We start from the raw sequence: 21,339 nt of genomic DNA, 5'->3' as shown, positions 1-21,339 counted from the left end.
GGTGCAAAATCTTCCCTATATGTCCCTATACTTTACTCATTTAGTAATTTAGCTCATCATTTTATGCTTCTTTACAATAACTGGAGAGGGTCACTGTTAAGCCTCACATTCAGATTTCTTTCAACATCTTCCCTGACTAGTTTAGTCCCACACAGCAAAGAGATTACAACACTGACAATATGATACATGCATTGTGCTGCCCTTACCAATGTTAGTAGGTCAAAGTACTTTCTTGAGAAGCCTAGTGCTTACATTGTCAAGTTCTGGTGTCATGCTAAACTGTTCATTTGATTTTGGTAATGAGCATGCTGGTGGTGCAGGGATGGTGCAGCGTGGAATTATGATAATCACTTTTGAGGGTAAAATGTTGGCTGGATTCTCCATATGGGAGGCTATGCTCTCCTACTGGAGGTGAATTTCACCTGATTGGAGTGTGGATCAGGAAGCAATTCACTATCCCTCACCATGCAAATTTATGGACGGCGAGGTTTGCGAGCGATTCCCGTGGGACTCCCTCTATTGGGCCGCCATATTGAGCGGGCAGCCCGATAGTGAGGACCCATGGTTGGCCACATCCCCCCCCCCCCCCGGCATTGCAAAACAGCCCCCTACCCCAGATTGCCTGGGCCCTCCCCTTCCCCCAAATATAGGGGTGTCTCGATACATTGACCCCCCCAGAGACCCCCTAAATTGGAGGACCCCCCCCAAAGACCCTGTAAATAGGGGAGGCACCACAGAGACTCCCTAAATGGGGGAGACCCTCACAAAGACCCTGATGTACCATCAATTGGACACGAGTCGAGATGAAAATCCAAACATTAGGCTTTAATCGACTAGTTGTGTGCCCGGCAGTCGACTTACAGAGAAAGGCCGATTGCCGGGTCCTACGGGTGCTTATACCCCGCCTCGTAGGTGGGACTACTTGCCTCCCGACCAATTGGTGAGCAGTCACATGACTAGTCTCAACCAACCAGCCAAGAGGCACATGACCGTCCTGAGCCAATGGGCAGCGAATGTTCTGCACCAATGGCAGATAGGTACCGTAAACCTCGTAGTCATATCACCACAGACCCCTTAAATAGGGGGGAACCCCTATAAACCAGGGGCTGGTTTAGCTCACTCAGCTAAATCGCTGGCTTTTAAAGCAGACCAAGCAGGCCAGCAGCACGGTTCGATTCCCGTTCCAGCCTCCCCGGACATGCGCCGGAATGTGGCTAGGGGCTTTTCACAGTAACTTCATTGAAGCCTACTCGTGCCAATAAGCGATTACAAAAAAACCCCACAGAGACCCTCTAAATAGAAGACCCTCCAAAAATGAGACTCTTGTCAGGAAGTCCCCCAGAAAAGGGAAACATGTCAGGAAGCCTCCCAGGAAGGAGACCCCTGTCAGGACACCCCCTAGAGTCTGGAAGCTAGAGAGCAGCCCAAGCAAAAGCAGTGAAAGGAAACAACTGTTTTATCACTCACCTGGGGCGAAATTCTCCCCTACCCGGCGGGGCAGGGGGTCCCGGCGTAGCGGAGTGGCGCCAACCACTCCGTCGTCGGGCCTCCCCAAAGGTGCGGAATTCTCCGTACCTTTAGGGGTCAAGCCCTCACATTGAGGGGCTAGGCCCGCAGCGGAGTGGTTGGCACCGCACCGACTGGCGCCAAAACCGGCAACAACGGCCTTTGACGCCCGGCGCCGGGGCTGGCCGAAAGGCCTTCGCCGGTTCGCGCATGCGCTGGTGCGTCAGCTGCCGCTGACGTCACCATCGGCGCATGCGCGCTGGGGGCCGTGGCGGCGGCAGAAGAAAAAGAGTGCCCCCACGGCACTGGCCCGCCTGCCGATCGGTGGGCCCTGATCGCGGGCCTGGCCATCCCCCGGGGTCTGATCGCCCCGCGCCCCCCCAGGACCCCGGGGGCCCGCTCGCGCCGCCGATCCCGCCGGCACAGAGGTGGTTCAAACCACGGCGGCGGGATTGGTTTCTCAGCGGCGGGACTTCCGCCCATCCGGGCCGGAGAATAACGGAAGCACAGAACCCGTAGCCTCCCGCTGGCCCCCGCCATTCTCCAAGGCGGGCGGCGGGATTGGCGGCACGCTGACTTTTTGCGGGTGGGAGAATTCTGGACATGGCGGGGGCGGGATTTTCGGCGGCCCCGGGCGATTCCCCGACCCTGCTGGGGGTCAGAGAATTTCGCCCCTTGTATATACCTGCTGGCTCAAACAAAGGAGCACCACGTGTCCATTCCTGGAAAGAAAAATCAGTGACCTATATCTAAACTCCTCAGATCCTTGAGCTGCAAACAATTCATTAATTTCCCCAAGTGGACTATGATTGACAGCTTCTACAGACACAACTGTGAGCCTTTCTTCATTCATCTTTTTCATGGTTCAGTAACTCTGAAGTGCTCTGACCATAATGTTTACAAACATCAACCACTTCAAAGAGAGTTAAATGCTGTCAGTTTCCAGCTGAGCACATCAAACCCTCCTCGGAGGTGGCCGCATGTTCCTCCCCCCTCCACCTCCAGCATGCCACCCCTCTGCTGTGCCAGGTTGTGGAGGAGGCAGCAGACCACCACCAAGTGGGCAACCCTCTGGGGGTGTATTGCAGTGCACCACCAGAGCGGACGAGGTATCGGAGCTGTATTTTCAGCACCGGTCTGTCACAGACCGGATGCTCACATGGGCCTCATTGTACCTGGCCTTCGCCCGGGTTACCGGCCTTCATGTTCGCATCATTAATCAGATCCTCAGCGGCTACCCCTTATACTCCCAAGAGCCAACTGACCATCCTGAGGTGGTCCTCGAAGAGGCTGGAGATGCCTGACTGCCCTAGGATGTAACTGTCATGCATACTCCCTGGGAAGCAAGCACACACGTGCATGATCCTCATGTAGTTGTTGGACACAAGCTGTATGTTGAGGGAGTGGGAACCCTTCCAGTTGATGTAGGGCACCCCCAGATGACCCTGTGTGCGCAAGGAGACATGCCTGCCATCTATGAGCCCCTGGACCTTGGGTATCTCATTGATGGTGGCGAATCCTGCTGCCTGGGCATCCTGTTGGGTTTTGTCCATGTCAACGTTTATGTGGCAGACTCGCAAGTCGAGACCACCCCTTCTCCGATACTCCCAGCCCCCATAGAGGCCCACCCAAACCGAGCCTGGACCCCCTGGTTGCCCCCCGAACCCCCTCTGAGCACTGGACAGCAAGCTCAGTGCCCCCCGGCTCTTTGCCTGTGAGTGAAGATGGTGGGCTCCCCACAGCTGCCCCTCCGACAACTTCACATTTTTAAAAAGAAGTTCTAATTGGCACCTATGTGACCACTTGCTGGGAAGGTGATTAGATCACAGGGCCATTGGATAGGGGGCGGCTCCCATTATTTGTATGGAGAATGGGCTTAAGTGGTGATTATCGGCTTCTCGCCATTCTATGGCAGGATCACGATTTTGCCTCAGAGACCGGACTGATTGGATTGCGAACGGATTGGCACCTGGCGCGGTTTCTGCTTTTAGCCTCTCCCGCTATTTAGCAGCGTCGTTGCGATCTCACACTAGTGCAACATGGCCACTAAATCTTGTCCAGTGTTTATCCTCAGATTCAGTCTGTTCATACTGTTACATCTCCAGATCCGGACCAGTATCAAGCATTGGTTTCCTTGTATATCTTTCTGACTTTATCACAATCACGGAGGTTGTTTCTACAGAAGTGGATTACACCTGCATGTCAGCAATCTGAAGATGTATGTTCAGCACAGAAGCTGCGATAAATACCCACTCTCATTTAACAGTCAGCCTTCAGCTTGCTCATACACGCTTTCCAATTTTCTGTGCAGGACAGCTGGCAAAATGCGAGCAAGTTGTTAGTTTGCAGCATGAAGTGTACAGATGTTGGTTATACATGCTTCTAAAGCTGACATTGCACTTAATCTTTCTTATGGGACTCTTAGATTTAAAACCTGGAAAGGTAAAAGGTAAGAGATAAGAGATTTGCTTGTTTTCAGACTGATCAGAAACTTCAAGAATTCAGCATGTGATCAGTTGGAGCCATTTTATCAACCCAGCAATTATCCATTTTGAAAAACAGAGAGAAAAAAATTATAAAGTAGCCAGGCTGATACTGATATATGTTTTATTTTCTTCCATCTCAACCGGGACAAAAGAAAGAAACCCAATGATGGAAGGGTTGAGAACCAAAGGGCACAGATTGATTAGTAAAAGAGACAGTGACTACATGAGGGTTAGGGTTTTTATGTAACGAGTGGTTACAATCTGAAATGTACTGTGAGTGAAGTGGCGTCAAGGTCAATTGGGGGTTTCAAAAGGGAATTGGATTATTATCTGAGAAGGCAGAATTTATAGGGTTATGGGAAGAAGGCAGGGGACTGGCACCCAGGTGAATTGCTCCTTCACAGAGTTAACAGGTGCTTTTGTTACGCAAGACGGTGAATCCTGCCCCAGCTCAGCCCCCATGGAGGCCCACCCAAACTGAGGCTGGACGCACTTGTTGCCCCCCCCCCACCCCTCCACTCCGAGCAGTGGGCAGCAAGCCCAGTGCCCCCGGGTTCTTTGCTTGTGAGTGAAGATGGTTACTCACCTACTTGGGTACCCGCAGCAGCCCTTCCGCCAACTTTACGTTTTTAAAAAGAAGTTCTAATCTGATTAGTACGAGTTTGGAAAAGATACAATTCCTGCATTTTTCTGCATTTGCATGGAACAGTGAAGGTTACTCTTGAGTGTTTACTGTTTCAAACTATTACTAACAAAATCTCTCTCTTTGTCTGTGTAAACTCAATGTTGGCCTCGTACTAAAAATTTATTTTTGGTGGTGCCTGAGCTTGTCTAAAAATCCATCATGAAGACAAGTTTCAAAGTCAAACCCTGACCTGATGTGAGTTTTCTTAATTCCAATTGACTGAATATTTTTGTTAGAAGCACATGTGCATAGCTGATGTTCCAACATCACAGCAGAAGTGTGCACTGATTCCTTTTGATTCCTTCAGGGCAAAAATACCCTCATCTCACAATGAAACTTTTCCCTCCGCGCATTCATTTACTTATTAAAACTTTGAAATGATGTAGGAATTCACATTTCATCCTGACCACAAAGAACCTTTTATTCTAATACCAAAATTCCAGGGCCTCCCTGAATGACAGCCTCTGAGGCCCAGTTTAAGGTGCATGCTCTTCAAATAAATATGTAAGCATAGATTCTATATCAACCATCTTTCCAGGTCTCTGGTATTGAAATAGTCTCATCTACTCAACCATTGCGACTCTGCTCTGTGTCGCTCCGCTTATCCTCTTCTGTAACACACTTCCTCGTAGAATCTTAGAATAGAAGGAGACATTCAGCCCTCTATGAGTTAATCCTACGTGTCTGGTCTTTCAACATAGCCCTGCAAATATTTTGTTCTCAAGTATCTATATTGAATTTCCTTTGAGAAATGTTATTGAATCTGCTTCCATCACGCTGCCATCCTCTGCATTCTAGATCTTAATAACTTGCTGCTTTACCAGAATTATCCTCCGCCTCCCCCAGGTTCTTTTGCCAATTACATTAAATCTGTACGCTCTGGTTATCCAAATCCTCCTGCCAGCAAAACCGTTCTCATCCTGTCTGTGCTGTCAAAACCTCTCATTGTGGTACTGTTTATTATTTCCTCCACACTTGGATGTTCATACTTTATATGGTCAATTGTTGCCAAGTGACCCGCTGTTATGAGATTGTTAGATGAGGTCAATCACTTGTGGGGACTGCAATGTAAAAGAAAAATAGGAAATGCTGAGGTCGGGAGATAGTTATCATCAATGCAGAGAATTAATGAGAACAGACATTGCTGGGCAATCGCAGCAGGTCTGACAGCATCTGGGGAGAGAAGGAAGCTAGTGTTTTGAGTCTGGATGCCTCTTTGTCAAGGTTAGAGAGAACTGGAAATAGGGTCAGATTTACACTGTTGTTGGGGGCAGGGAAGCGTGGAGCAGTGGGACTGGATAATGGGCCAACGATAGGTGGAGATTAACAAAGATGACGTGGACAGAAAGACAAAGGGAATGTAAATGGTGGTGATCATGGGTCAGAAGGGTGCTGATATTGGCATATTAAAAGACCAGAATGTGCGAATGGAAGAAAAAAGGTAAGCAGTGTGCCAAAGCACCAAAGAGAAAATGCTGAAAATCTCAGCAGGTCTGGCAGCATCTGTGGGGAGAGAAAAGAGCTAATGTTTCGAGTCCAGATGACCCTTTGTCAAAGCCAAAGGACAAATCGGAACAAGGAACGATCCCCTGGTGGAGTGGGGTGCAAGGAGGGGAGACAATGGTAAGGGGAAAACGGATCGATGGAAGAAATGAAAATAAATTTACTCAAGGCCGGCAATGGGACTTCAACCTGCAACCCGAACCACAGCCGACAAGTGGGATTTTTGATTCACCACACAACCTTTGGCCCTATATATGCACTTGGAGCTAAAGTAAGGGGCTGGATTCTCCAAAAATGGGGCTATGTCACCACGTCGCCGTACAAATGCTGGAGTTTTCCTGCAGGCTTTTCTGAAAATAATATAGAGCAATTCACCTACCTTTAGGGGAGCAGGGACCCGAGGAGCTTCACACAGCTTTGGTTCTGAGTCCTCACATGCGCATTGTGCCGACCTCCAGCGGCCGCGCCGATCGCCATGGTGGTCCAGGACCGTGGACCATCACCGAGTAAGGAGGTCCCCCCGATTGGCTCCGCGCCGCCTCATCCGGCCGCCCGATTGCTGCCCCGGCCGCCCATAAGGCCCCCCCCCCCCCCCCCCCCCCCCCCCCCCGGGTGCTTGATCCCCCCGCCCCCCCACCAGGGCGGCCGGGGACTGAGTCCGCAGCTGCCGCGCGTGAGTTCCAACCGGCCAAAAATGGTTAGAACCATGCCAGCGGGAAATCGGCCGGTCGGGATCTGAGTACCGCTGGGAGGGTCTCTGGCAATGGCCCCTCAGTCACGCGGCATATGTCGCAGCCCCAAGGACAAGGTCATTCATTCTGTGTGCGGCAAAATGTGTTTGGAACAGACTCAAAGCGCCTTAAACAATTGTGGAAATAATACACAATAAAATAGGCTGCCCTTAAAGACCAACCTGGAAAATTGATTTGGCAGCAGAACAGAATATGAACATTTTACTGTAAATATTTCCTCCTAAATGTATCCGACAATGAAATCAATTATGTGGCAAATTAATGAACCTGTTTACAGCAATTCAGTGGAATGCAGAAAACTAATACCACTTGAAACATGCATTTCTCAGATATTCTGCACATAGTTATAGAAATTAAGTCAAAAACTAATTCATAAAAAAGTATATGCTGCTGGAACAGACAATTTTGGTTTTGGCAAGTAAAAGCAAACTTGACAGAATTTGAAAGTTTGTGGTATAGGCTGATCCTTTTAATTTACATTTATTGGTGGATTTCAGACTCTGTTTGACCCTCATTCAGTTTTCAAGGTCTGAAATTGTACTGAGCTATGTTTACAGCTGAAACTGTCTTCAGGTTGTTAAAACCTCATGTAAATTCCGATCACAACCTGGTACCAGTTAAAGCAGTTTTAAGCGAGACCAGCTGTGAATGGGAGTCTGGCAGTTGTATTTGAGGTTCCGTACCATTGTAGAAACCTACTTGTGCGTACATATACATATATATATATATATTGCACTTATAAAAAAATCCATTCAAGAAATAATGAAATAAAAACATCCTTCTCTCTGTGGAAGGACATGGAATGGATTTCAGTTCCATTCATGGGCATAGAGCCCTGTACATGTGGAAATTTGTTTACTGTTTTTGGGCCTGAAATAAACAAGAGTGCGGTGGAGGCCCAAGATTCATGTGAAATCTGGCCTTGGGCTTCATCACCATATTGCCAGAGTTCTCTGAGTACAAATTGAGTGACCAGAGTTTGATCGCTGAGGTAACTCAACAACAACTTGGCTGCGTCCCTATTCTGACAACCCCCTACTGACCAGATATGCCTACCCCTGACCCCAGTCACCCACATGCCACCCTCACCCACCTACACCTTTGAACTAACTCTTGTACCACAACAACAGCCATCCTATCACCTCACCCACCTGCCACCTTACCCACCCTCCCATCCCACCGAGTTGCCAACCTGCCATCCTACCCACCTGTCACCTACCCACATTTTCAAATAAGCTTGGAGCCATTTATGCATTTTACTTACCAGAACATGGAAGCTTGTGCTTTAGAAAACAAGCGTGGCTTGTCTTCCCCAATGATCTAGCACTACACAGAAGCAGTTCCAATTCAGCTACGACCCGTATTTGCCAGGATTGGTAGTCCCAGCCAGACAAGAGGAGCTCCGGCATGGCACAGAAAAGTAGAAGCAGAGTGGGGATCTGACCATTATTGACGCTGCTCAAAAGCCAAGCTGATATTTCTTCTGTCCATGTGAAACATAAGGTTGCTTTGGCTGGAATGGTATAGTTACGTTTTTGAAAGTACATCCTTAAACAAAGAGATGTGTGAATATACCGGCTGGATTGTGAATGCCCATACTTAATTAGGTATTTGCTGGAGACTCAAGACTATCTGGAGCCTGTAATGCGAAAGGTCACATGATATGCATTGGCAATTTTAATAAACTTTAATAAATTTTAGTAGTATGGCCTGAAAGCTCATAATATACTGGAACATGACACTTGGAAGTAAATGGACAGTTTAAAGCTCAATTGTTTACAATCCGTCATTCTTAACACTTTTCTAGGACCTTAGAGACAGTTTATCCACTGTTCACATATAGGCTGCAGCCATTGTCTCCAGGTGTAAATACCTTGCAGCTTCTTCACAGCAAAACAATCTTGACCCCTTTTAACCTTTACCAATCAAACCATCCAGGCTTGTTTGTCACGCTGATTTTAGAACAGGTCACAAGACCACTTCATTTTATCTTAAATTAACAACATAATCCCCAAAATAACAATCTTATAATCCTCATAATTATAATAACAGATACTGCATGATCAGCTGAGTGTTAAAATATATTTTCTTTCTTTATCCCAGTGGTCTTAAATCTGGCTGCATGAGATGCAATGCCTCTGAAAGCTGATAGAACCAACATGGTCTAAAAGTAACTGAAAAGGGTAAAGAATTTACGAGAACAGCAACATGCTGTTCTCCGTTAATATGGTTGAACGTCCCAAGTTGCTTGACAGGAATGTTTTCAAACAAAATTGGATGCTGAGCCACATAAGGAGATATTGACAATCTTAAAGGAGGAAGAAGTAAAAGATTTGTCGGGAGTTCCGGAGATTGGGGCCTGGGCAGCTGAACGCCAGTCGTGAAGCGGTTGAATTCAAGAATGGGCAAGAGACCAGTGAGTGACCGCAGAGATCTCAGATGATTTTAGGGCTGGAGGAGGGCTACAGAGATACGTAGGGGAAAGACCATGGAGGGATTTCAAAACAAGGATAGGAATTTTTAAATTGAAGTATTGCCAGACCAGGAACCAATGTAGGTCAACGAGCAAAGGACTGACGGGTGAGCGGTATGGGGTAAAATAGCCCTGTCCCTGACAACATGAATAATGGCATCATCACTGTAACAGCCAAGAATGAGGCTGAATAGCCAGCATAGTGCAGCTGATAATTATGACTTGACTGTTCCTTTTACACAGCTTGTAAGTCCAAAGTAAACTAGTTGATGATTAGAATGTAACGGGTTATATCTGGATGAGAGGGGAAGAGAGTTTCCTCCCATGTGGTTTAATTAATGTAATGCAAATTTCTATCCATGTGTAGTACCTGAAGGCTTGTGCAATTATGTTACTTGCAGATAGATAAATGTGAGGATATATTTAATGCAGGGGGATTGGCGGCTGGGCCTATTTAATCATGTGAGAAGCCTTACGTTAGTCTCGCTGGCGGTAGCAAAACCTCCCCCAATTAAGTCGCAGGGTGAAAGTGGGTGACACATGAGATTCCCGGCCCCTGGCGGGAGGATGTCAATCAGGCTCATTAATGAGCCAGTTGACACCCATTATCCCTGAGTTCACTACAATTTTGTGGCCGCGCGAGTCTCCCACAGCTTCCAAAGCCACCCAACAAACCTTGTTGGTTTTCCGGCAGCCTAACGGCTGGGATGAGTGCCGGGGGGCGGGGGGCAGGGGGCGGGGCGGGGGGGGGGGGGGGGTCCTGCTCTATGTGCTTGATCAAAGGACCCAGCATTGGGTTTTTCCCATGACCTTGTCCTCAGACCCACTTCTTATACTCACTCACATACGGTCTTGGTCCCTTGCTCATCATCCTCCCTTCGGTAACATTGATGTTAAGGAGAGCTGCTGGCTCTGGCTGGCCCTCAGCAGGTGTAAATTACATGTCAGGGTCCTGAATCACTGGGAAGGCCCAACAATGAAATACTGGAACTGACAATGATTCCCCACTGGATCTCCGTCCACGGTAGCACAGTGGTTAGCACAATTGTTTCACAGCTCCAGGGTCCCAGGTTCAATTCCCAGCTTGGGTCACTGTCTGTGCGGAGTCTGCACGTTCTCCCTGTGTGTGCGTGTGTTTCCTCCGGGTGCTCCGGTTTCCTCCCACAGTCCAACGATGTGCAGGGTAGGTGGATTAGCCATGCTAAATTGCCCCTAGGGTCCAAAATTGGTGTTACTGGGTTATGGGAATGGGGTGGAGGTGTGGGCTTGGGTAGGGTGCTCTTTCAAAGAGCCGGTGCAGACTTGATGGGCCGAATGACCTCCTTCTGCACTGTAAATTCTATGAAATCTATGAAATCAGACACAGGTGGGCCCAAACTAATTCCAGCTCTCATGTTGGTTTCAGGCAACATATGGTAACGGTTTTAAGAAGAGGGAAATACTTGAATTTAATTTGGCTTCATAAACCGAGAAATAGGTCTGAATTTCCTGTCCTGGGTCAGGAGTACAGAATCGGGAGAGTTTCTAGTCCCATGAACACGCCTCTTGAAAAGCATCCGCAGAAGTTCTGATTTACATTCAATGGGGGGGGCGCGATTCTCCGAAATGGAGACTAAGTGTTCGCGCCATCGTGACTGCTGTTGCGCTTCACAACGGTGCCAAACGGGTACGGGGACGACTGATTCTGGCCCCCATAAGGGGCCAGCACGACGTTGGAGTGGTTCACGCCACTCCAGCCTCCCTTCCCAGGGGAATATGGGTGGTGTGCCAACCCGAGCATGCGCAGTTGGGCCGCTGCAACACGCTCATACGCAAGGGACTTCTTCAGCGCGCCGGCCCCGACTCAACATGGCATGGGGGTTCAGGGGCCGGCCGCGCAACAAAGACCTGGGGGGAAAGGCTGGCCCGCCGATTGGTGGGCCCCGATCGCGGGCCAGACCTCATCGGAGGCCCGCCCCCCCCCCCCCGTGAAGGAGTGTTTTTACCCGCCCCATAGGCCGCCCCCTGACCCTTCGCGCAGAGTTCCCACCGGCAGCGACCAAGGGTGAACCGTGCCGGCGTAACTCTGCCATTTCAGCGCAGCCACTTGACCCATCTGGGCCGGGGAATCGGCGGCCCCGCTGATTCCAGCGGCCGGCGCCACGTCAAACGTGCCCGCGCAAATAGTGCCTCGGAGAATCGGGTAGCGTGGCGCGGTTGCGTTGATTTTCTGGCCCGGCGCGGGTCTCGGAGAATCGTACCCAGGGTCGGATTGTAACTGGAGTCATGCCTGCCAGCCCCTGAACCAGTTTTGAGGCAGCACAGGGCTGTGGGGTGCAGAGTGAGCTGGGTGGAAAACCTCAATGTCCCAGCTGCCAAAAAAACCCAAAAAAACAGCCACCTAGTCTTCACCCCTCATCCCCCCAACACATTCCCCATTCATGCCAATCTATGCCCCTCAGTACAACCCATGTTCTCTCAGCCACTCCATGCCAACCTATGACACCACACCATCATGGCCCTTTATAGCCCCCAAGCCAACTTAGTGCCAGCTTCTGGCCCCACTCTTTGCCCTTACACCCTCCATATCAACTCACCCAGTCTCCAACATGACCACTGCTCCTAGTGATGTTGCTGGCCTCTGATTGATCGCAGCTCTATGAGGTGGGACTTCCTTCTGTAGAGGGATAGAAACGTCGCTTCATAATGATTAAAGACCAATCATCTGAAAAATTAAGGCAGGATGATCCAGCCAAGGGCGGCTAACTCCCGACATTTATATTAGGGTGTCGGGAGCCTGCCCTCCATGTCTCATACAACCCACACTGAAATTATTATTTTTTTTTTAGAAATTTAGAGTACCCAATTATTTTTCCAATTAAGGTGCAATTTAGTCTACCTATCTACCTATCCTGCACATCTTTGGGTTGTGGAGGTGAAACCCATGCAGACACGGGGAGAATGTGCAAACTCCACACGGACAGTGACCCAGCACACTGAAATTATTGCAGTATTATTGCAGACAGCACTGTGAAACTGGTCTAATAAAATAACAGGCAACAGAACCAGCCGACAGCACATTTAACGTGAAACATCATTATACTGCTTACGGCAGTCTCAAGTGGAATCCTTACGCGACTATAATTCTGTGTTATTCCACTCTTGAGACTGTGCAGGAGGATGTTTAATGTAAAAATCACCTTGGGTACAATATGTCCACTACCAACTTGACAATGCTAAACTCGTAGCTCCTGCAGCAGTAACACTACCATGACATAAATTTTAATAAGTTGTTTGCTTACAAGCCATCATCATATATCACTTAGTTATGTGAATGAGACAAAAAATGGTCTTTTTCCTCATGAGGCAAGAAGCAACTGGTCAAACACTACGTGAGCCGAGTTTTATTTTACAGTGAAGGAAATTAGATTTCCTATACGATAAAGTATTTAATGTGTACAGCTCTAAGAGATGAATTTCTGCTGGACAAAGAGGGAAGGTCATTGGTATTTGGCTATTCACATTAACATTAACAAGAGTCCAAATAGTGTGGTCTGAGTAAACATGAGTGTTTGAGTGTTGACAAGAGGCTGCGTGTGGACCACCGCTGCTGTGTGCTTTACTTTAGGAATGTACTTTCAATAGCAAATTATTTTTTCTCCCCAGACGTCTGGAGCAAAACTCAATCAAAACCATCCCCCCTGGAGCCTTCTCACCCTACAAGAGGTTGCGAAGAATGTGAGTAGAAGAAAATGTATCCAAATCTTTAGAAGATTATTCAGCATTTGTTCCACCAGGAAAAGCTCGAGTGTTTAACAACCTGTAGGCGGCAATGGATGACTGGTCCAAACGGAATTGCAGCTCAAATCTATGAATGTGTTTTTCAATTTGTAAAGTATTTTCTTTGTATCCTTCACTAAAATTGATTGAATTGAAACCCTTCAATACTCTCCCAATGACCTCCCCGATCTTATATCTCCCCTGTCCTCCCAAGGCATATGCTGATCTGGTTACATAGATGCCAGTAGCATTTGGTCACTTGCTCCAGTGGTTTTCTTCACATGAGCCTACACAGGATGGGCATGGCTTAAAATGTTGAAAACTGGAATCATGACCCCAAACGTCTTGTTTAAATGGAGGAGGGTTTGGAGGGCTCGGCAATACTTGCTCTTGAGGTCAGTCAGTCATTTATGTATGATAATGAAACTCATGCCTCAAATTTCAGCTTTTACATTTAATTCCAATATGCTAAATTTTCCAAGGCTTGGAAAACACCCAGCTGAAAATGGCTGAATCCAGCAGCCAAGTGCCTTTTCAGCACAGCTTGTGGACCAAGGGGAACAAGCATGCTTCCCAACCGATCCTATGAATGACCTCCAGCCAGCCCAATGAAATCCCGCCACATGCACTCCCCACCCTGCCACCTCATACCTGCCATTAACAATCACCTACATTCTTCCATCCACAAATTGCCATCTATAATGACCCCAGCAAACTCGCATCTGTGATCTTACTTACCTGCTCATTTCGGAAATTCCCGTCATTTCAACACCACAAACCACTCCTTGCAAACCCTGCCACTTCAGAGTGCCACCAGCCACTCCATAAATATGGGTGCTAGTGTGTTTCAGTACACTGTCATGGAATATGTCATGCCAAGCTGCAACCTATGCTCACTCAAGGGGCTGAACTGTATGTGCCCCAGGTGGGTATGTTTCCCGTGGAGGGGGCACATAAAACAGAGTAGGTGCCAATGCCACCACCTTCCCACCCATCCTCAAGCTTATCCACATAATATGGAGGCAGACAGGCCCTGAAACTGGCACCCTTCTGCCGTATTTATACGAACAATTAAACTCAAGCCTATTGATTCTAATAATACATTGCCCACACAATAATATGTTTGACATGGGCAGTAGGGCAGGAACGGGAAGCTTGATTTATAAACGAACGGTCTTTTTGGAAAAAATTAAAACTTAAAGGGCGGAAAGAAGAGGGGTCAATCTTTGAGGGTGGCCCTTTGCCAATCGCTGAGAGGCCTATCTTAGACTGAACCCCTCGCTTCCTTCCTACTCATTACCTCTCTTAAGCCCAACCTTCCCCCACCACTGCCCCTCTCCATAATGCGCTCAAGTGTTCCTGACCCCAGACTTACCTATTTCGGGGATCCCTTGCCCTGGGCTCCACTTCTTACCCGTAGTTCTAGCAGCTGCCACTGATGCCTTCTGGGCACTGCTGCTGTCCATTTCACTCGTTTTTGAACAGCAGCATGAATTTTACTGTGGGATTTGGGACTCCAACATTAGGGTGAAGGGTGGGTCATGGGCCCACCCACACGAATAGTGGGACTGCCCAGATAATTTTAACACAGATAACCTCCTAATTGGCCACCTGTGGGCCTGCCATTCAGTTGAAGCTCCTGATCAGAGGGTTAGCAGCTCTGAAACCTCAGCAGTGCCACCAGGAGTGGTGAGCATGACTGATACACTCAAGATTGGAGGGGCACTCTCTGCGGGCAGATTGCCAGGGCCTCGGGAAAGGCCATCCTAGCTTGTGGCACTCTCTTTGTCCAATTAAGTTTCTGGCTCACCCCCTGCCCCTCCCCACCCCAGGTTGCAACAGGGAGGCCACCTCTATTAATCTGGTAGCCTCCCCTTATGGTAGGGAACCCCATCACTGTGGTACGTTGCTCCTTAATTGGACATTCAGACCTCCTCTGGTCCCATTGGTGGGAAAATTCTCAAGCAGCGAGATGACATCGGGAAACTGTCCCAAAGTGGTTTAGCCCCCTATTTTACTGACCACTTCTTCTCTATTCCTGCCATTCAGAGACCAGTTAAATTCAGGTCAATGGAATTTACTTCATAAGAGGCCAATTGGAAGAGGTTTCCAAAGGAAGTGGCAGCAGTATTTCATTAGGGGGATAGTGGCATGTTCCTTCACAGATCTCAGCAAAGCACAGTACCAGTTACAATCCTACAGTAACAAAAAAAAAGGAGGCCTTTGAAATGAACATACGATTGCCTATTAGTGTGTCTGCCTTAGAATAATAACCTCTCGAGGTGTCACCACCCTCAGAGTAACACCACGGCCTTACAAAATGGAACAGCCAGTCCTCAAGTATAAATACAGGATTTTGTAGTTCAGAAATTAGGAATAATTTCCAGGCCTCACCTACTGAAGGTGGATGTCAGAAATACATAATTTTCTGGTTTATTTAAAATACTGGTGGAAAACTCCAAAGTTTCTGTTTTGCACTCTTGGCAGATTAGATGCATGTGAAGAAAAGGGAAAAAAGAAAAAACACTCCAATTTTTCCGCTTATACCAGACAGCTCACAGACCTTTGATAAAATTGGCTCCTGGAAGCCACGTCGCAAGCGGAAACGTCATAGGTTGGAACCAATTTTTCCATAGTAAAAATGGGGGATTGGTCCCATCAGAGGGGCAAAGTAGCATTTTTACCAGTAAATTTCAACCTAATTTCCTGCAGGTTTTAGATATTTGCCCTGATGCATTCAGACCTCTACTGGCAGGCCACAGCAAGCATTCTCTGCAGCCAGCCAAGCAAAAGACTTCATAACGCAGATGAGAAAGATCCCATTGTAATCAATGGGTGATCAGCCAGCAGGATTTTCACCAGAAAATTGCGGCCTCATTTCCTGGTTGTCAGTTTCTGGGCTCTAGCGTGGCCAGGTAGCACGCTGCTTGCAGGACACAGTCACAATTCTCCAGAGTGACCTTCCAGCTCAGACTAATGACCTGTTGAATGAAGGGTGCAAGGGGACCGGTGTTTCATCTGGTGGTTTCACAACTTTCCCAGACTCGTTCACATCCTATCAAATGTATTAATTTTACTATAAAAATATAGAAGATGGACTGACATTGCATCGTAAAGTTGAAACTGACGTCGTAAATTTGAAACAGGGTGTCGATTTTTAAATGTCATAAGACCCATTTGCCGTAACTCGAACATCGTAAAATCAAGGTCTGCCTGTATAGTCATTATGCCCAACACACAGAAGTAGCAACTAAAAGCTTATTTCAAGCAAATAGCTCCTGACATTGGAAGCTTTTAATAACGTAATGCATTGACCATGAATCTCAGTCACCTGTGCAGGTTTTAGTGTGGTGGTCGATCAGCATTCAAGGAAGAAAGAAGTCATGAGAAACAGATGTAAGGTATTGGGAGTGCCAAAGTAGAAAGCGGTGTTGAATACTTATGAGCATTTGAATATAATGAGCAGGCCAGTTGGCCTACAACAGCTTTTTGAGATGGCAGTTAATATTTAATTAACCTTTTATGGCACTGTTCTTCTTTTCAGAGACCTGAGCAACAACCACATCTCTGAAATTGCACCAGATGCTTTCCAGGGACTGAGATCACTTAACTCCCTGTGAGTTTCTTGGAAATTTTTCGGACGGCCTGAGATTGTTTTTAGAGTAACTTATCCTCCTCATTACATGTTAAACTCTAAAAAATGTGTTTGCCAGTGGTTGTAACATAAAATTTGTGCTAATTACATATAAAAAACAGACTCTTAAATTGCATATGGGTTCAAAAAGCAATTACACTAAAATGGGTGTTTTAATTTTAAATACCATGATTTAATTCTCCATTTAGCCCTATCTAAACTTTTTTGACACAAAGTTTTGATTATTGTGCATAAATAGACCTGCAAAAATCAAAGACAGAGTGGAAGCTTGGATTAACGGAAGTGTGGGAGAGCAGGCACAGCCCAGATTTCACTGCACGCTTTCATGTTTCAATTGGACATGAGAGAAGCTTTGCCCATCATATGTTTGGGTAAACCAAAAGCAATTTCCCGCAGAGGTTCAAAACTTCCAGAAATAACTTCAGCAATGTTGTAGCCACACAGCCTAAATGAAGCTGGTGCCTGAGGTTTGGGAGAATTTTACACAGGCAAACATGAAAGGAAACTGGTGGCAGCCCACGTTAGTGTGGGTTTTATTTTTGTACTGTGGTTTATATTTTTCTCTTCCTTTCCCTTTATTTCTCCCCTTCCCTTACTGATTATGGTTCATTAACCTTTCCCCTCGGCCCTGCTGATTTTACTGTCTCAGTGGTCAAAATGGCCAAATAGACTGTGTCCATTAGGATTTGCAGATCCCTATTTTCTGCCATTCAGGTGATTTGAACGTTGAGGTGTGCAAATGGGTTGCTAGCCACCAAGTTCCTGAGCTGTCCGAAGCAATCATCCCACGCAGGAGTGGGTACATGATATCTCCAATTTTAACATTGACAGGGTGATGGCTTCCCTTATGCCTCACTGACCTATGCTAACAATGGGCAGCACGGTAGCATTGTGGATAGCACAATCGCTTCACAGCTCCAGGGTCCCAGGTTCAATTCCGGCTTGGGTTACTGTCTGTGCGGAGTCTGCATATCCTCCCCGTGTGTGCGTGGGTTTCCTCCGGGTGCTCCGGTTTCCTCCCACAGTCCAAAGATGTGCAAGTTAGGTGGATTGGCCATGATAAATTGCCCTTAGTGTCCAAAATTGCCCTTAGTGTTGGGTGGGGTTACTGGGTTATGGGGATAGGGTGGAGGTGTTAACCTTGGGTAGGGTGCTCTTTCCGGGAGCCGGTGCGGACTCGATGGGCCGAGTGGCCTCCTTCTGCACTGTAAATTCTATGTAGAAAAGGTGCCCATAGCCCCTGAGCAAAACATATTGCAAGGAGGGATGGGCACAAAGGAAAGCTGCATGCATTTAGAAGGATGTAAAATGGATCTGGACATAAATGGAGGCACAGCAAGAGAGGATATATTTTGAGAAAGTAATAAAAGAGGACTGAAAATAAATGGACAGAGCCATACCATCTGAAGGCAAATTGGCCAAGTAGGAATGGGCAAGCTGGCCTGATGGCAGTGACTGATCAAACTTCACATATGCAGTGCGACTGGTTCTGTTTCGTAATATTTCGTGGTTGATTGTCCACGTGCTTTGCACTGGTTAATTGTACATGTAGAAAAATTATCATTTGACTTTCCCACCAAGTTTTACTTCCTCCACTTCCCATGAGCGAGTTCCCTGAGTGTAAACAGTTGAGATTAAAATTTACTGTGTGAGGCGTTGCTGGCACAAGCCAACACCAGGCCGCATGAATGGAAACCTCAGTGTTTGCTGAAGCCAGTATGGCTGATGGCCAGTAAGTTTATTTCAGTACTGACATTTTCAACCATTTTTTGACCATCTTAAAAAAAGTTGAAGTTTTAAAAAATATGTTCAACTCTTAATAATTGTTCTTCCATTTATACCCAGATAAAAGTCTTTGAGCTGAGAAATCATTTACAAAAGTGGCTATAACTGTGGCAGGTTCCTCAGAAACAGGTTTCACGTACATGCAATCATATGAAATGCACCACATTTTTAAAAAAAAATTGCTTGTTGATTAAAGCTTGTACAACTTGTACGCGCTGCTAAATACAGGTTTTAAAAAAAATTAACTCCCCCCCCCCCCCCCCCCCCGGTCCTTTGTTGTAAATGAAGTTGAGCTTGCCAAAATCAAAAGTAATTAGGGTCTATAACCAGACAAAGTAATGATTATGACAGATAGGGCTCCCTATGTGTCGTGTACAATACACAATGCTACATTGCTTTCTTTTCAGTACAGTACCTGGAACATTTCCAGAAAGGCAGAAAGTTTGAATGCTACCCTGACCAGCACTGTTCTGCAGATGGGTTACAACACTGTCAACACCAAGAATGCAGATCTACCTTAGGTCATAGCAAGGCTCAGTTCAATTTCTAGTGGAGTTTAAATGGTGGAAGCTGAACCAAAAGCCAAAAATATATCAATTCAAACAACATATGGTTTTGATATTTTTTAAAAAGCACAAATGTTTAGTTGCCACATTATTAAGTTATGTTAGGGCTTTATTGTAAGCAATTGAAAATTATTTTTATAGGCATTACTGAAGTTACATTAATGAGGCAAGGCTGAGGCGGATGTGATTTGCAAGCCAACATTTCCTTCAGCAAACGTCTCACAGGGACTGCAAAAGCCACTTTGATGTTCTGTGAAAGTTAATGTCATTGACACACGCAAAATGCAAACTGCAAACAACCCTGGAGACCAAGTGCTGCCTTTAATATTTGTTTTTGTTCATTATCCATTTCCTGTAATCTGTGACCATATTCCCAACCCGTAGATGACAAATGCTGCAAAATACTGTTTGTTTATCAGAAAAACAAGGGCCAGAATTTTCAGCTGTTTAATGGCCCACCATCTCCAAAATGAAAATTTGCTATCTAATCTGCCTAATCTTAAAAGTGATATCCTCCTTTGCAAACTACTACCATCGGAGCACCCCCCCCCCCCCCCCCCCCACAGGCCACCCCGGACCCTTCGTGCAGAGTTCCCGTTGGCAGCGACCAGAGGTGAATGGCGCTGGTGGGACTCTGTCGTATCCGAGCGGCCGCTCGGCCCATCCAGGCCGGAGAATTGGCAGCCCCGCTGATTCCAGCGCCCCATGGCCGGCTCTGCGTCAAACGCGCCGGCGCAAATGGCGCCGCTTCCCCGCACCTCGTAGAATCGCGAGCCGGCATCGGGGTGTCGTGGCGTGGTTGCGGCATTCTCCGGCCAGGCACGGGGCTTGGAGAATCGCACCCCTTAATCTGCAGTGTCACACCAATCATTTTGGGATCTTTCTCATTAAAGGATCAAGTTCTTTCTGTTGATTTGCCAATTTTCATTTGAAAGTTTTCTTGGTATGTTTGTGATTAGTTTCGACTAAGTAGTGTCTGGATTGTGCTAAGTGAGGCATACCTTTATAAGCAACATTTTTTTCCAGGTGTCACATTGATAGCTCACCCCTACTTGCATCAGTGCCGACATTTCTGCCGATGGAGAGAGTTTGGTCATTGGGAGTATATTACCTCCGCTCAAGTATCAATGTGATTAAATGCTAAATTGTGATGGTTAAAGTAGACTGGAGCTTGTAGGAGAGAGAGATCGTGCTGTATTAGGTGACATTGCAGTTTAGTTTGTACAGGAGACTTGTAAAACACTGCAGTTCAGGTCAGAGCTTCTGTTTTTGTAACTGTGTAGGTGGTTAGCAGGGAACTCTGGAGGCTATGCGTAAAGTTTAAATCCATGTTCCATTTAATTTGTCTCTAGTTGCTCGTGTGAGAAAATGAAATGAAAATCACTTATTGTCACGAGTAGACTTCAACGAAGTTACTGTGAAAAGCCCCTAGTCGCCACATTCCGGCGCCTGTCCGGGGAGGCTGGTATGGGAATCGAACCCTGCTGCTGGCCTGCTTGGTCTGCTTTAAAAGCCAGCAATTTAGCCGAGTGAGCTAAACCAGCCCCTAGCTAAACCAGCCCCAGGGAAGATGATGGTATTTCAATTTAGGATTGTCTACCAATGAAGTAAATAATAAAATGCCCTTTTCCAAACCACAAGATATACAAAGTTCAAGCATCAAACATAAATATCATTACATGTACACAATAAAGCACAATGCCATCACATGTAGTCTTCAAGGCTCTAATACTTTAAATTTAATCTGAAAATCAAGCTGAAAATACAGAATTATAACAGTGAAGCTGCTTTAAACTTCAGAACAAAGCCACAGTTGGGGACGATAATCAGACAATGCAATCATTATTATAAACAGGGGCTCCCTGTGCAACACATTCAATTCAAAACTTTACACTGGTTTCTTTTCAGTACAATACCTGGAACACTTACAGAAAGCCGACAAGTTTCAGTGCTACCCATTGCTATCCCACACTCCTTTGAACCCTTGTCTGCATGACCAGCACTGCTCAGTAATGGCCCACTATTACAAATTTGTGAAGAACCAGCAAATATAAAATTTGTGGACAATTGAGAATGCCCTTGTCTGTCAAATAACACAGTTCAGTTTTTAAGAGTGCCTGTCAGATAATACTGCAGTTTGGACTATGTGAGAGACACTCTGTAGTTACA

At 46.7% G+C, this 21,339-nt stretch overlaps 1 protein-coding gene across 17 annotated transcripts in view; it reads left to right on the top strand.

Moving 5' to 3' along the window:
* The window catches only part of slit2 (slit homolog 2 (Drosophila)), a 537,548-nt gene that overhangs the window by 349,973 nt on the left and 166,236 nt on the right, over positions 1-21,339 (top strand). For all 17 annotated transcript variants that reach the window (XM_038791516.1, XM_038791512.1, XM_038791513.1 and 14 more), the window contains 2 exons: positions 13,051-13,122; positions 16,709-16,780. In XM_038791516.1, the coding sequence (XP_038647444.1) occupies positions 13,051-13,122; positions 16,709-16,780 (144 nt within the window). The remainder of the gene's footprint in view (positions 1-13,050; positions 13,123-16,708; positions 16,781-21,339) is intronic.

Source organism: Scyliorhinus canicula, chromosome 3 (assembly GCF_902713615.1).
Source record: "Scyliorhinus canicula chromosome 3, sScyCan1.1, whole genome shotgun sequence".
Classification (NCBI taxonomy): domain Eukaryota; kingdom Metazoa; phylum Chordata; class Chondrichthyes; order Carcharhiniformes; family Scyliorhinidae; genus Scyliorhinus; species Scyliorhinus canicula.
Note: the sequence above shows the minus strand (reverse complement) of the source record. Positions and strands in the feature narration are given on the sequence as shown.